Consider the following 14,277-nt stretch of genomic DNA (forward strand, 5'->3'; position numbering starts at 1 on the left):
AGATTTACTTAGAGACTAGTAATTAAATTCTTATTAGTGCAAAATTAAAAGAATTTAGCACCAGTGCAGAGGAATAAATCATAGAATCATAGAATCCTTAGAGTTGGAAGAGACCTTTAAAGGTTTCTAATTAAGTTCCCTTGCAATGAACAGGGTCTACAACTCAACCAGCTTGATCAGAGCCTCATACAGCCTGGCTTTGAAGGTCTCCAGGGATGGGGCATCCACAGCATTTCTGGGCAACCCGTGCGAGTGCTTCACCACCCTCACCATAAAAGACTTTTTCTTTATATCTAAGTATGAACATGAGGAAAAACTTCTTTACTCTGAGAGTGGCAGAGGAGAGTCTCCCTCTCTGGAGATATTCAAGACCCATCTGGACTCTTTCCTGTGTGATCTACTATCAGGAACCTGCTTTAGTAGGGTATTGGATTTGGTGATCTCCAGAGATCCCTTCCAACCTCTATGATTCTACGGTTTTGTGTGATTCTGACAAAAAGCAAACCAAATTATATTGCAGAGCCACCCAGTTGTTGACTACAGCTTTTCACTATTTTGCCTTCACCTCTATAATCTTTTGATAGCACATCATACAGAGGACTGGCAGGAATGACAAGGTCAGACCCTTGGGCAAAGTACAGATGAGACTGGTGTCTTGAATTCTCACTTAGTTGAAAGGTAATACATCCACTGAGGTAAGGAGGGAGAGAAGAACAAAATTAAAAAAAAAAAAAAATCTATACCTTATAAATGAAGTAAGCTGAAGCTCTGAGTGTTCATTTTTGACTCCCTGTATGGCCATTTGTATTCTGCCACTGGATAACTTTTGGACTACTCAGGATTCATAGCTCACTGCTTGATATGTTCAGACTGACCTCACTGGGATCCTTCCAACTGTATTTTTCTGTGATGTTTCAGAAAACTAAGCACTGAAACTGTTAGCCATCTCACTAACCCAAAAATATACCTCAGGCCATAGATTGGCCCAGGGAGCAAAAATGCAAATTGATGTGTTCCTTCTCATTTGTTTAAGATTCTTCAACTGAGTGGATCTGAAGAAGTGAACAGAGCTCTATGTCTCCTTTGAGCTTTGAGAGTTGAACTGCATCAAGAATTTTTTCACTTAGTGCAATGATAATTATCCCTATCAGAGATCCCCACTGCAGCAGAAGGAGCAGAAATTGGCCTTTCCAAAGTTGTTATGATTTCTCAAGTACTTCTTAAGTGAGCTTAGCATTAGTGGCTTGTTTACAGAAGTGAGATCTCTAATGTGTTTCCATAGGTGTTAGTTAGTTGATAAATTGTGATGGCTCCTTTGGAGCTATTCAGTACTAATGTACAAACACAGTATTTTGTTTGCTGTTTTGGTAAAGCATATGATACTTTCTTGGAAGGCTGTTACATTTTTACTCAAATTTTAGTAGGAAGTAGTCAGTCTTTTTTCAGCTGAAAGGATTGATGTGGTATTTACCTTTTGACTGGGAATTGGTATCTCATGTGTAATAAAACTGCAGAAAGAGAAGACCCTGCACTTTTATCTCTGACTTGAAGGAGTGTAAGACAGATATTAGAAGAATCTTTGTCCTTGTCTTTGATGAGATATGCAAACATCTGCAAGAAAACAGCTTCCTAAAGTGAGAAATGTACTGTTTTACTCCAAAAACATTCCTAAAATAGCACTGTTTTCTTTTGTACCACTTTCAAGTGGATCAAGAGGAGAGGTAAGTCTACTTTCTGTACAGGATCATAGTGGCTACTCTCTTATTGTAATGATATGATGTAAAGGTAAGATCTTTCTTTCTGAAACAGGTGAAGCAACCTGGATTACTGTGGGCCAGACCCATCTGTGCCTTTCTCATTTCCATCAATTGGATAGAAAGGCCAGAGTTTCTGTTAGTCTTAATACAGTGATTTTGGATTATGTAATCTCTGTTGCTCATGACAATTTTGATAACTTTATGTTGAGTTATAACAAACTCTACACTGGAATAGGCATGTCTGGTTGAGGTGGATTCAAAGAAAGAAGAAATTGCCAGCTTTTTTACATCATGTATTTCAGGAAAACACAGAGTCTTTGAGCAATATTGGCATCTACTTTCATTGCTGCTTTAATGATGAAGAGACGGAAAAGGGGAGATGTAGCATGTTATGTCTGAAAAATTTGTAATATAAAGATGATAAGTCTTGGAGGAAAACCCAGAAAAAAGCACAGAAGATCTGCCTGAGTAGAGATCTTGAAAAGGACAATTCACACAGTCTACTTTTTGCCTTCTGCACCTGTAAATTAGTTTGGGTTTTATACTCTGTCACCAAATCAAGATAAATTTGGACATTAACTTGCTGATTAGATGACTTTACTAGATCAGAATAGTTAACGTGGAGCTTGCAGTGTAAGACAAGATAAGGAGTTTATGTGAGGTATAGATGTCTGAGATAGGTATGTAAGCTCACCAAAGATGGGTGTGTGCCTTGCCTGGAACCTGATGTGACCTTGGACTCTCTTACTTGGTCGTGATTCAGGCACTGTAGGAAATGTCACTGATAAAGCTATAGACATAAGGAACTGAAGATCATTGTGGGCTTCCACTTGGTGTAATGGGAAGCCAGATAGCCATCAAACACTGAAATATCTTTGAGTCCAAACCTGAACATTTAGCCATCCCTGTTGGGATTTCACCCTGATTACGATACATGCTCTTTCAGTCTATCTAGCTCATTTTACACTTCACACATAATTTGCTGGAGGAAAGTAAACAGGTTGGAGATGCAGTTTGATATTTAGACGAGGGAATGGGAAAGCAGAAGCACAGCTTGTATTTTGTCTGAAAGAATCTCACATACTGATGTGTATTTTGGCTGCAATGGAAGACCAAGCTTGTGTCACATTAGCCAGAAGGAGTAATCTGCAGGTATTTCTGTAACATGAAAGAGGTTTGGCCAGGAACATTTGGATAAGAACTGATTCCTTTGGATACGATTCACATTGCAATAAAAATTTGCATATAAGAGTACTTTGTTTATTGAAGACTTCAGATAAATATTAGTCCAAACTTTCCTGCCAAAGTAGTGATTAAGTGTCTTGATTTCTAGGCAGATGAAGGAATCCCACAGTATTTGCTACAAGGTTTTTTCTTAATAGCAAATTCACCTTTTTTTTTAGCACCATAACAGTAAGTAAAATGGTAGAGGTCAACTACTAAACCATCCATAAACTAATATATGCACTGTGGCCAAGATAATAAAAAGTTTCTCCCCAGTAATATCAATAATATGATGTTAGTTCTGGTTCTGAAGTGATGCTGCAAAACGAATGGCCCATTCCTTTTCCAGTGTGATTAGCTGCAGGTGTTTAGATAATAGCATGAAAGTCATGCTGCTGTTTAAAAACCCTGAAACGTCAGTTGCCCTATCTGTTCAGTCTAAATGTGGTTCAGCCACAAATAGTAGTACCAAAACATCCATCTCCTGGGCTTCCTGTCATGTAAGGCAGGGCAAAATGAGTTGCCATCTTTTACTCTTTTCAAAGTGTAAGTTCTAAAAGGAAGGCTATTTTGACAGTAGTTATTGAATGTTTAAGAGAGAAATGTATTTTTAAAGCCATTTTTCTGGCCTATATACAAAACTTTTTACCTGCAGAATATCCTCAGGGCATAAATGTTTCAAATAACCCTCTCACTGCTGCCTCTGACACCTGTGATTTAGAAGGGGAATTTCTGTAACATCCTCTGAGATCTAAGAGCAGATATTTATGCAGCCCTCTTGAAGACAGGCATAAGGTGCTATTTATCTGCATTATGGAATGAGTTTCGTGTTAAAGAAGTTCTGCTGATTTGACTTAATTACCTTACCTGAAGCAATGGCATGTGGAAATTTCCATCATTCTTTGCTTGATTAAGAATGCCCAGGATGTTCCTATTAATCTTTCTCTGCAAGTCATCCTTAGAAATGCTCTTCTATACAGCTTTTGCAGAAAAGAACTGTACATGACAATATTTAGGAGATTTTTTTTCAATAATTCTTTTTCTTTTTGAATCAATAACAAATTGAGCACTGCTTATTCAGGTTGATTTTGTGTTTCATTTTCCTGTGTAAAAACTTGATTGGTGTCAGTGAGGTACTAAAAACTACTTAAGGATCTTAGGAGATGGTGCTCCTATGCCTGTGGTCAGGAGGACTAAGAATTTACTTTCCATCAGTTCAGATGCAGGATGTGTTTGGATACGTGCTCTGCAACCTTGCTCTTGCAAAATGCACTTTCATTTAACATTTGTTCTTGTGAGATATCACAGAATCAGAGCACTGATGTTTGTGGGGATCCACTGAGATTGTCTAGTGTAATCCCTTTCTCATGAACTGGCATGGAACAGTCCTCTGAAATTCTGAACATCTCTTCAGAGGGAGACTCTACTTCCTCTCTGTGCACCCTTAAAAAAAAAATTATTTTTCTTATGATTAAATGGGATTTGCTGTGTTTCAGTTTGTGCCCTTTTCCTCTTCTCCTGGGCACTATGGAGTGGCTTGGCTCCTTCTTCTTCATTCCCTTTCACGAACTGTTTATGCATACTACTGAGATACTCCCTGGGCCCCTGACCCTTCTTTGCTCCATGCTGAACAGTTCCAGCTCTCTCAATCTCTCTTTATATAAGAGATGCTTCAGCCCCTTAATCGTCCAATTGACCCTTAGCTGCATCACTCCAGTAGCATCTGTTTTGTATTGGAGAGCTCAGATCTTGGCACAGCACTCCAGGTAAGGTGTAGAGGGCTGAGTAGGGGGAGGGCTGAATAGAGGGAAGAATAAGCTCCTGTAGTCAGCTGGCAGTGCCCTTTCTAATGCAGCCCAGAGGTTGTTGATGTGCTGTGCTGGATTGTTTACTACAGCCAGAAAAATGACAGTTTGCCCTCGTTTTACATCTGCTAAGAAGTAAGGATCAAAAGCATGTTCTGGAGCTTCAGCCACTTCTGGGTTCATCCTGTCGTCTTACCTAGGGATACTGGAAGTATGCTGATTTCAAGCTCCTCACTGATTAGTGATCACTTTGACATTCTCTGTCTTATCTTTATGTCACATTAGATGTTATGATTGGGATGGTAAAGAAGACAAAAAAGACACAAGCTTATCACATGAATAGATTCAGTGTTTCCTTCTTCTGAGTTACCTCGGAAGCTTCAGAAGACATGAGGACAGAAGTTCAGCTCTCTCTTCCAGCTTGCTCCTGTAATTGTAGTGTTCTAGCTGTATGCACATAAATTCTCTGAAGCCCCTCCAGTTAGCAGATTAAAAACAGAAGCTAACAGTAAAGCACAATGTTTAGGAAGACAAAAGAATTTTAAAAAGGTTTTCTACAGCAAAAGTTATGCAGGAGATTGGAATTAAAATGTACTGTAACATCTTGTTTCTCATAATACATTTCCTTCCAGTTCATTAACAATGGTACCACAAAGCAGCATTGCACCCATTTAGAAGGTGCCTTTGAAATATGGGGTGAATTGAGAGAGTCTGTGAAGATCTTGGGGTTTATTCTTACTCCAGTAGGTGTTCTGTGTGTTGAATAGCTGTAAAATCTAATGCTTAACATATTCAAAATATTGTCTGAGAGAGAAAAGAAAAATAAGTCTGCAATTTCATTCTTTGCATGATGAACAGAGGTGACATTGTAACTTAATGATAACCTGGAGGAGTGCTTAGAGGGAAAAAAATCATCTCTTTCTGCTATTGAAATCTGTTTCTTAAGTAACTAGCATATTACACTGTTTGGGTAGCTCTAAGTGGAAAGAAACTAAAAGAGATAAACTTGATAGAATACTGAACCCAAAGGAGTTTAATAATCAGCAGAAATGTTTATTGAGAGGAATCCAGAAATTAATGGGTCATCAGTTATTTATACACAGAAAAGCTCCTTATTGATGTACTTGCTGAGTATGTACGACACAACTAGACTGCACTGCTCTTCTGCTTTCTATCACATTCTAGCAAATCTTGCTTGCAATTTCAGTTAGCCTTTTTTTGCATCCAAGGAAAGAAAATATTGATTAGGCTGAGTGAATTTGTTCCCAAAATGTTGAGGAGGCAAAATGATAGTAGACACAGGATGATGATAGCAAAGGAGCACAAATATTTCAGCTGGTTTGTTATGGGGTGGATCTCTGAGTGTCTTCTTTTCCTCAACAGATTTCCTAACAGTATGGAAGTATCTAGAGGCTTGTGATTAGCTTAGCTGAATGGAGGCAGTCATATTTATTATTTCCCACATGTCTAAAAGCCATTTATAGATGCTAGGGGTTGTTAGGCATAAAATGATCAGCTTCCCCATGCTCCTCTATCAGGCATGTAAAGGCACCATTTCTCTTTCACGTTTTGGAGGCACTAGAGAGCTGCTTTCAGTTCAGGGCTGCTTTCAGTTTAGAGCTCTGGGAAAAGAAGTGCTCTGGGAAAAGAAATGCAGGTGGAATAAAAAAGAAAAGTCATGCAAAAGCTCACATCTCCACAAATTCTTTGGTGATTATTAGAGACAGTGATCATTCTGACAACTGTCCTTGCCAGGGCAATTCAGGAGTTGTTACCCTGACATATTGCAGATGTCTCTACCTGTAAAAACCAATATTCCACTCTCTCCATCCTGGGAAGAGTAACTTGTAAAGCCTGTGAAAATCTCTTCTCCACACTTAACCTCTAAGAATGCCAATGAATAATTATTTGAAAGGATTTTACCAGTCTCTTTCCAGCCTAAATCCTCTTGAGTGGGAGAAATGGGGAGACATGGCATCATGGTGGTTTTCCTACATTTTTACAAGGCTGTCTTCCTCTTGTGCTATCTCTAGGGGCTACCAAGGACATGGGAAAGATGCTAGGTGGAGATGAGGAGAAAGACCCTGATGCTGCCAAGAAAGAAGAGGAGCGACAGGAAGCCCTCAGACAAGAAGAGGAGGAGAGGAAAGCCAAGTATGCCAAGATGGAGGCTGAAAGAGAAGTTATGAGACAGGGGATTCGAGACAAGGTAGGGATCTGGCTTTCAGAATGCACTGAGTGACTTACAATGCTCAATGGAGAACTGCTATTTTCAGCTGATTTGTAACCAGTCCCTTGAACACTCAGATAAAGCCAGGTGATTACTCTGGCACACTGAGCTTTCTATTTTGTACACTGTTCCTGGATCTATGTACTTGATTAAACACACCTTTCATACTGAGAAGCACTGGAATATTGATATAGGGAGTGAAGGTGTGAGGTGAAAACTGTTTTTCTCATCTTCTGTTAAATGCCCACATTATTCCAAATGCTATAGCCTTCTTTATTCCTGCATATGTGCTCTCCGAGCTTACATTTGCCATTTATGAGAAGTGTTCGTCATTCACTGTGCTTCTGAGAGATAAAGTCTATATTGCTTTGGAGGCTTTATTTGTGTTGATGGTTGAAATGGCACCAATCTACTCAGCTTTTTATATTTTGGCTTCCACTACTCACTACAGGGAAATTGACTAGGAAGAGAGGTTCAGTTATCTGATGAACTTAACCATTGGAAACCAATCTTTTCTACTGAATTTAATTGCTGATTCTTAGAATGTTGCCATTTGGTGTGAAAAGAAAACAAATAATTGTGAAGATTCAGAATGAGACAGAATGAGACAGAGATGTGTGAAATCTTTTCTAGACAAATTAGCTTAATCTAAGATAGCTGAACCCATTGTTACAATGCATTGGGTTTTGGGGATTTGTGCGTGTACAGAGAAGGCGGTTTTGCTTCTTCATCCTCAAGACCAAATCAAAACAGCCTCTTTAGAAAAACTTAATTTTATAGGAAGAGGTCCTGGAGCTCAGACAACTTGGAAACAAGCATGGCTAATGGCTGATGAAGGAGTTCCTAATAGTAAAATCCTGTGCCATGGTTTACATTACTTGCCAAAGAATAAAATGTCTGGAAAGGAGTAGAGGCTGAATGCAAGGACAGGGTATGGTGGCTCAGCTCCCATGGCATGTTCAATAACAATTTTAGACCAAAACCTATATATTAAATGGGGAAGTCCTGTTCAGTATAAGAGATATACCATGTGCTGTGCCTACAGTGCAGTAGGAACATATCTGGGAGAAAGCTTCAGGTCTCAACACAGTGCTGAGAGTGCCTGTGCACAAACAAAACAATGACAACATGAGGCCGACCTTCTGACACAACAATTATGAGTCAGGACCGAAGTGTGAATAAGATGTGTTGTTCTTAAGTCAAAGTGCATCTTGGAAAGAGGTATCAAGAACTGTTGTGCAAATAAAAAATTTGGAGCTGAAGCTTCTAAGAAGACATAGAACTTAATGTGAATCATCTGGCTCTGACTCTGCTTCTGCCAGACAAGGGTATTCATATGTTCCTTAAAGAGAGGGTATTAGTTGTAAGGCAGACAGATTCAGAGCTTTAACTTTGTCAAAATCTGTTATTTTGGGGGGCATAGTTAGTCAGTATATATCCCCATCTTGTAACATTTTAATATAAATATGTTAATGTGTGCACTGTGTGCTTACTGTGTTTTGTGCGTTTCTAAGCATTGGCATGGGTCTGATTTTGTCATTAAGAAGTGTAAGGAATTTCTAGTTGCAGGTACCTGGTCTAATGCCTTTTTTCCAGTAGTCACTATCTGCTCTTCTATGCCACTGAAGTGACAAGATAGATGGGGACTGCATTTTTCTTGATGTTAGATACACTGTAATGAAAGCATTTAAGTCACCTGAGATGTTCACTGTTACAAATCATAGGTGACCTTGACCATCATGTAAATATAGAATAGGTTGCAGACAGTTTAAGCTTGGCTGAAACATCTAGCTGATAGCAGTTTCCCTGGTATATTGACAGCTTTGCTCAGTCAAGCTGAGTACTGGGTATGGAAGTCTCTTGTAAATACACTGATACCTGATCAGTGTTGCTTTGAGTGACAAATTGTTGGCTGTGCATAGAGGGTAAATAGGGACACTTGGAGGAATGCTGTTTGACCTCAGTCAAAGCTCTGTGCTGCAGCTCTTATAGCAGTGTTGGTTACCTTTGGGTTACCTTTGGTATTAGCAACAGGGTCTTGTGAAATGCAGGAGCCCCATTCACTGGTTTACTCTTGTGGGGATAATCTCAGGTAGCACGCGTTTGAAAGAGGAAGCTATTTGCTGCAGAATCAGAAAAGACAGATAAGGCTATAGAAAGGAGCAGTTTGGGATTTATTTTATTTTTCTTTTTTCAGCTTGACAGATGTGAAAGAGATTGCTTTATCCTGACAGAGATCAATTCGATCAAGTATTGTAACTCGGTGACTAGAATTGTGAAAATAGTTTTAAAAGACCAGAAAAAAGCAATTGGTTTGTTTCCTTCCTTGTTCATTTAGAAATGACCTTTGAGTCTTTAAACAGAAATCATTTTCATTTCTCTGAAAGCAGAAATGTAAAGGAGTAGAAAGCCAAAACACAGCTTCTGTGTTAGACAATAGAACCTGTTGTTAGCGAGTATGAACTATATCTGAGAAGTTTTAAATATTAGACATCTCTGAGATGATTTGTTCCTTTTTATGCAAAGGAGTAAGAAATGAGCAAGTAAATTGAGAGTGTGAGTAAAAATAGATTATTTATTCAGAAGAAAAGTTTGAAAGTGCAGCAACTGGATCACATACCCACAGTCACAGACACAGCGTTAGTGTGGACCAAGCACAGGTCAGAGTGTAATGGCTTCATGAATCAGCTAGTATTGCTCTAGGTAAGGTCAACACAAGCAACTGGTTTTTCATGTTGTTTTGGACTTTTTACCTTGGTACAACACAAAAGTGTCATGAATAGCATCTCTCTTCTATGGCTTCAGGAAAACATGGGAGCCATGGTAGAGCTTGAAAGGAATGATGCAGTACACATGCTCCAGCTAACTTCTGGTTTTTAATCCCCTCTTTTAAACTGAAGTTACGTATGAACTCAGCCAGCATAGCAGCCAGGCACAAGGTATCTTTAGGGTAATTAAAGAATAGATTATGCTGCAACAAAATATTTTTTCATTAAAAAATATAAAACATTTTTGTCTAGAAATAATTTTCAAGAATGAAATTTGGAGATGACATTTTGAATTTTTTTGGCACCAGTTACTACCTGACATAAAAGCCAGCTCCTTCCTAATATTAAAGTTCAGACTCTGATACAAAAATGGATTGATAGTGTGTGAAGAACTTCCTCCTACCCCAACACCTATGTATGGAGCTTGCTTTCTGGCCTGATCCAGGTCTGACCCAGGCTTGATCTGAACGCTGCTGCTTCATACATCTTCTGGACCCTTTCACAGTTGTCTCTGGGGAAAGGTGCCACACTCAACTGCCACAGACAGGACTGCTGAGGGGCCTTTAAGGCCCCTGAGCCAGATGAGTCGGGTTCTGATGCCCAGGTGGAGGGGCAGTGAATAGATAATATCCCTTTTAGCTTGATAAGAGCCAAGCACCAGTACTATCAGCATGCCATGCAAGAGCAGCCATCTTGTTTCCAGTGCTCTTGGGTTGAATATCTTGCTTCATAATCTTCTGTTACATACTTGCACATCAGGCTGTGGAATCTATTTACTTTTCTCACTGTAAAAACCCCTAATTACTTAATTACATAACTAATTGTTTCCTCCATTGTGGTGGAACTCAGGCCTGAGAGAGCCCTAGGATGTGCTTTGTAATTAACACTCCACCTATCGGCTGGTAGTGAGACAATGCCTGTAGTATGGCTTCCTGCAAATCTTACTCATGCTTTGGAAAACAGATATTGCTGAGTGCACGCTGAAAGTTAGCAAAAGCTTGGGACTGTCCTCACAGTGATGGGTTTCAATGAGAAAGTATTTAAGCATGGTTCTCTGTTCAAATGGCTTGGCTTCAAGACAGAAGTCAAGTTTGTAGTAGCTATTGTACACTCAGTTCTCAGTGTAAAATGGGGGTAGTGTCTCTGACCTATCTTGCTTCTGACTAGCCTTATGTGCTGGAGAGAACAAAAGTGAAGTTTAGTTATACTGTAAAGAATTTCTGCCCTCAAAGCTGAGCCTGCAATCTGCATGAGAAGCATAAATGTCGCAAAGAGAAAATCCAAAATCTGGAAGAAGTTGCCTCTATGAATGTAATTTACCTTGTTGGATGGTGTTGTAAAATTGTGACACAATGCTTAGTGGCACAGTCGTGTTCTGTTTGTGCTACTAGAAACCACACTTCTCCCATTGCGTGCAATGAGCTGAACTGCTTGTTTAATAAGCAGATGTACAGTACTTCATCTCTGCCATCCCAGCCTCACTTTCTAGGCAGTATCCAAATTCTTCTTCTTGTTGCTGTGCTTTCTCTAGCATAGTTGACTAAGATACCCACAAGCCCTTTACCCAAGGTAGATAGGTCTCCCTAATTTTTCTGAGATTTATTTGGAAAGGGAAAAAATGTTTGTTTGCTTTCTATATTCAGAGTTTAAAAAAAAATAAAATAAAATAAAAAATAAAAAGTCATTATGTATTTAGAGCCCTGGTGGCAAAAGAATGTTGATATCTCTTTGCGTCAGCTGGCCCCGGTATGCAGCACTTGTCTATCTCAATGTTGGCTGGCAATGAGAAAATGGTGTTGAGAATTCTGGTATTTGTTCCTGTAGGCAGCATATCAGACAATAGGAAAATGTGCAGTCCTTGTTCTGGTTAAGTGTGAATCCATCTGTCTCTTGATTAGAGCCATTAATTCTCAGCTTCCTTTTGGGCTGTTAAATGCTCTCAGTTGATTAGAAATTTTCATCTGTAGGCAATAAGATTCTCTGCAGTATTTGGAAATGTCCATGTCCTATGAAAAGCATGAAAAATTTCCAGTTCTTTGAAGATATTTAAGACTTCTGTAATTTCAATATCTCCTCAATTAAAGTTAGGTGATGTCAGAATATTTGGATTACTGACAATTGGAGAAGTTAAGGCTTTTGTACTTTCCAAAAGGAAAGTATTCCTATATAATACTGCTATCTTCTTTCTTTTTATTTGTTTACTGCTTTCAAAAATTCACTTCTGGTGTTAAATCATTCAGACAAAAAGACAAGCAGAACTTTTAGCTCTAGCCTTAGATTCTTGTTTGATATAATCAACATGCAATGTAACTATGTAATATAATTATTTACTTTATATTTCATTTGTATATTTGCATCTGTGACTAGTCATAGGGCAGAAGTAAACCAGAATGTGAATTGACTCTGTTTTCCAGCAGTTTCAAACCTTCAAAAATATGCTGCAAGCTCAGCAGTGCAAACTTAACTTTGGTAAAACTTTATTATTATAAAATAGCTTCACAGTGTTAGCTAAACTCTTCTGAGTTAGTGCATTTATGGAACATTTCATTCTTGGCTAAGTCAAGAAGCAGATATGGCAAGAGGTTTAAAAATTCCTGTTAAAAGGTATGAAATTTCACTGCCTGAAAAACCAATTCTGAAGATTCTTCCTTAGGAGGAAGAAATTTATGTTACATTTTTCATTGGAGGCTATCAACAACCGAAAAAAAAAATAGAAATTGTATTCTTTGTGTGTCAAAAGATGAAGAAGAGATTTTCCTCAGTTCTACAATTCAAATAATAACATTCACATCTCAGTGAAACAGCCTGTCTGATCTCTTCCCTTTTAAATCATTGGTATTAAACCAGCGATGTGAACTTTTACCCAACGTGTGATCTAATTAAGCAGTAAGCTGTGGTTGCTGTTGTTCAGTGTGAAGATATTAAAAGATTTTCAGAAATATGTATGTATTACCTAAATGGAGAGATTTTATTCACTTGAGTCTTTTTGTGCTTTTGATAGTTTCAGAAAAACCCAAAACCTACGGCAAAAAAAAAAGAAAAAAGAAAAAATTCCTTGCTTAGTATTTACAAGTGCGTCACAAGTACTCTGACTATGAAAAAACAGTAGATCTGACTACGATACTCCCAGTGTGATGCTCTGTAGGACAGGGGTGGTATTGTGCATTCACAGAAGTAAGCTCTTGCGTGAGTGGATACAATCATATCATCACTAATGATGATGACCAAGCAGAACTGCATTCCTTACAAGAAATTAATCATGGGGCTCTCTGGCTATAAGCTGCAAGGACATGTCCTGAATTGTTTAGTGTATATCTAGACAGATTTGATTCATTGGCTAATGAGGACTGTAGAAGCTGGATTAAATGCAGGCAGAGTAGAGGAAGAAAAGGACATTTGCAGTGTGAGGTGACTGAGGGGGAACCATACCACTGCAGGTCATTTTCATACTGGCATTTGGAGGCAGTGAAGATGATAAAGACAATTTGAACTGTACTAGACTTCCCTCCTGCCAGAACTTCCATACTAACCTGATCCATGCGAGGATGTCTTGGCCAGCCTGTGTTGTCTCTGAGCTAAATTCTTAAAGTCCCATATCACTTTTCCCCATAACATTGAGTAAAAATCTTTAGTATGGAATGCTTCAGCGTAAAGCCCTTTAACATTTTACTAAACTAGCACTTTCAGCCTTTGGAAATACACTTTCCAGGTTTGCATTTCTGCTTTGTATTTCTGTAAAAGTCTCACTTGGTGGTGAGGCAGGTAACAGTCTTTTGGAAAAAGACTGACAAACTAATCTCCAATACCAGAAAGCACAACTAGAAAGCTGAAGGTTAGCAAAGTTATCTGGATATGCCTTAGTTCAGCAGCATCTCTTGAAGGCTGAGAGATAGAACACTAACCTCCCAGATATGCTTTTCAGCAGCGACTGCTGTCCCAGCCAAGGAGCTTCAGGGCCAGTAGTAAACAGTCATCTTTGGATTGATTCAAAGAAATCTGTAATTAGCTAACCCTTGCAATTTCATCTTTGTATTTTCATGAAAGTTTCCAGGATATGCAGTATGTCTTCGTCTTCATGAATCCAGACACATTTATAGAATTTCCTAGGAAGTCTGAATGAAGGTGTATTTGCAAGGTCTTAACATTAAAATAACTGATCTTCTCTAGTGGGAAAACCTTTGTGGATTCCTCTATGTGTTGTAGGTTCAAACCATTTTTAACATTAGGAAAAGGGAAGCACTTTTGAACTCAAAAACAAATGGACATCTTCTCTTCATCAGTAAGATCTAGAGGTTCAGTTATTTAGAAGAATTCAGCATGTTCAGTTTCCAGCTGCTTATTCTCCCATTCTCCCAGGGTTCACCCTGCAGCTCTTTTTGTGTAGGTCTACTGTAATTTCATTCCTACATTTCTTGCTAATCCAAATTTACACCAGTAGATGTCACTTTGGATACTTGCTAACTAGATCTCATTGGGTGATACTTCTGAACTTA

General features: G+C 38.7%; 1 protein-coding gene across 2 annotated transcripts in view; it reads left to right on the plus strand.

Annotated features, from left to right (window-relative positions):
- CPLX1 (complexin 1) overlaps positions 1–14,277 on the plus strand; it is a 99,787-nt gene that overhangs the window by 53,777 nt on the left and 31,733 nt on the right. For both annotated transcript variants that reach the window (XM_031602658.2, XM_090132001.1), the window contains one exon: positions 6,820–6,995. In XM_031602658.2, the coding sequence (XP_031458518.2) occupies positions 6,820–6,995 (176 nt within the window). The remainder of the gene's footprint in view (positions 1–6,819; positions 6,996–14,277) is intronic.

This window comes from Phasianus colchicus, chromosome Z (assembly GCF_987193195.1).
Source record: "Phasianus colchicus chromosome Z, bPhaCol1.hap1.1, whole genome shotgun sequence".
In the NCBI taxonomy this organism is placed as follows: Eukaryota; Metazoa; Chordata; class Aves; order Galliformes; family Phasianidae; genus Phasianus; species Phasianus colchicus.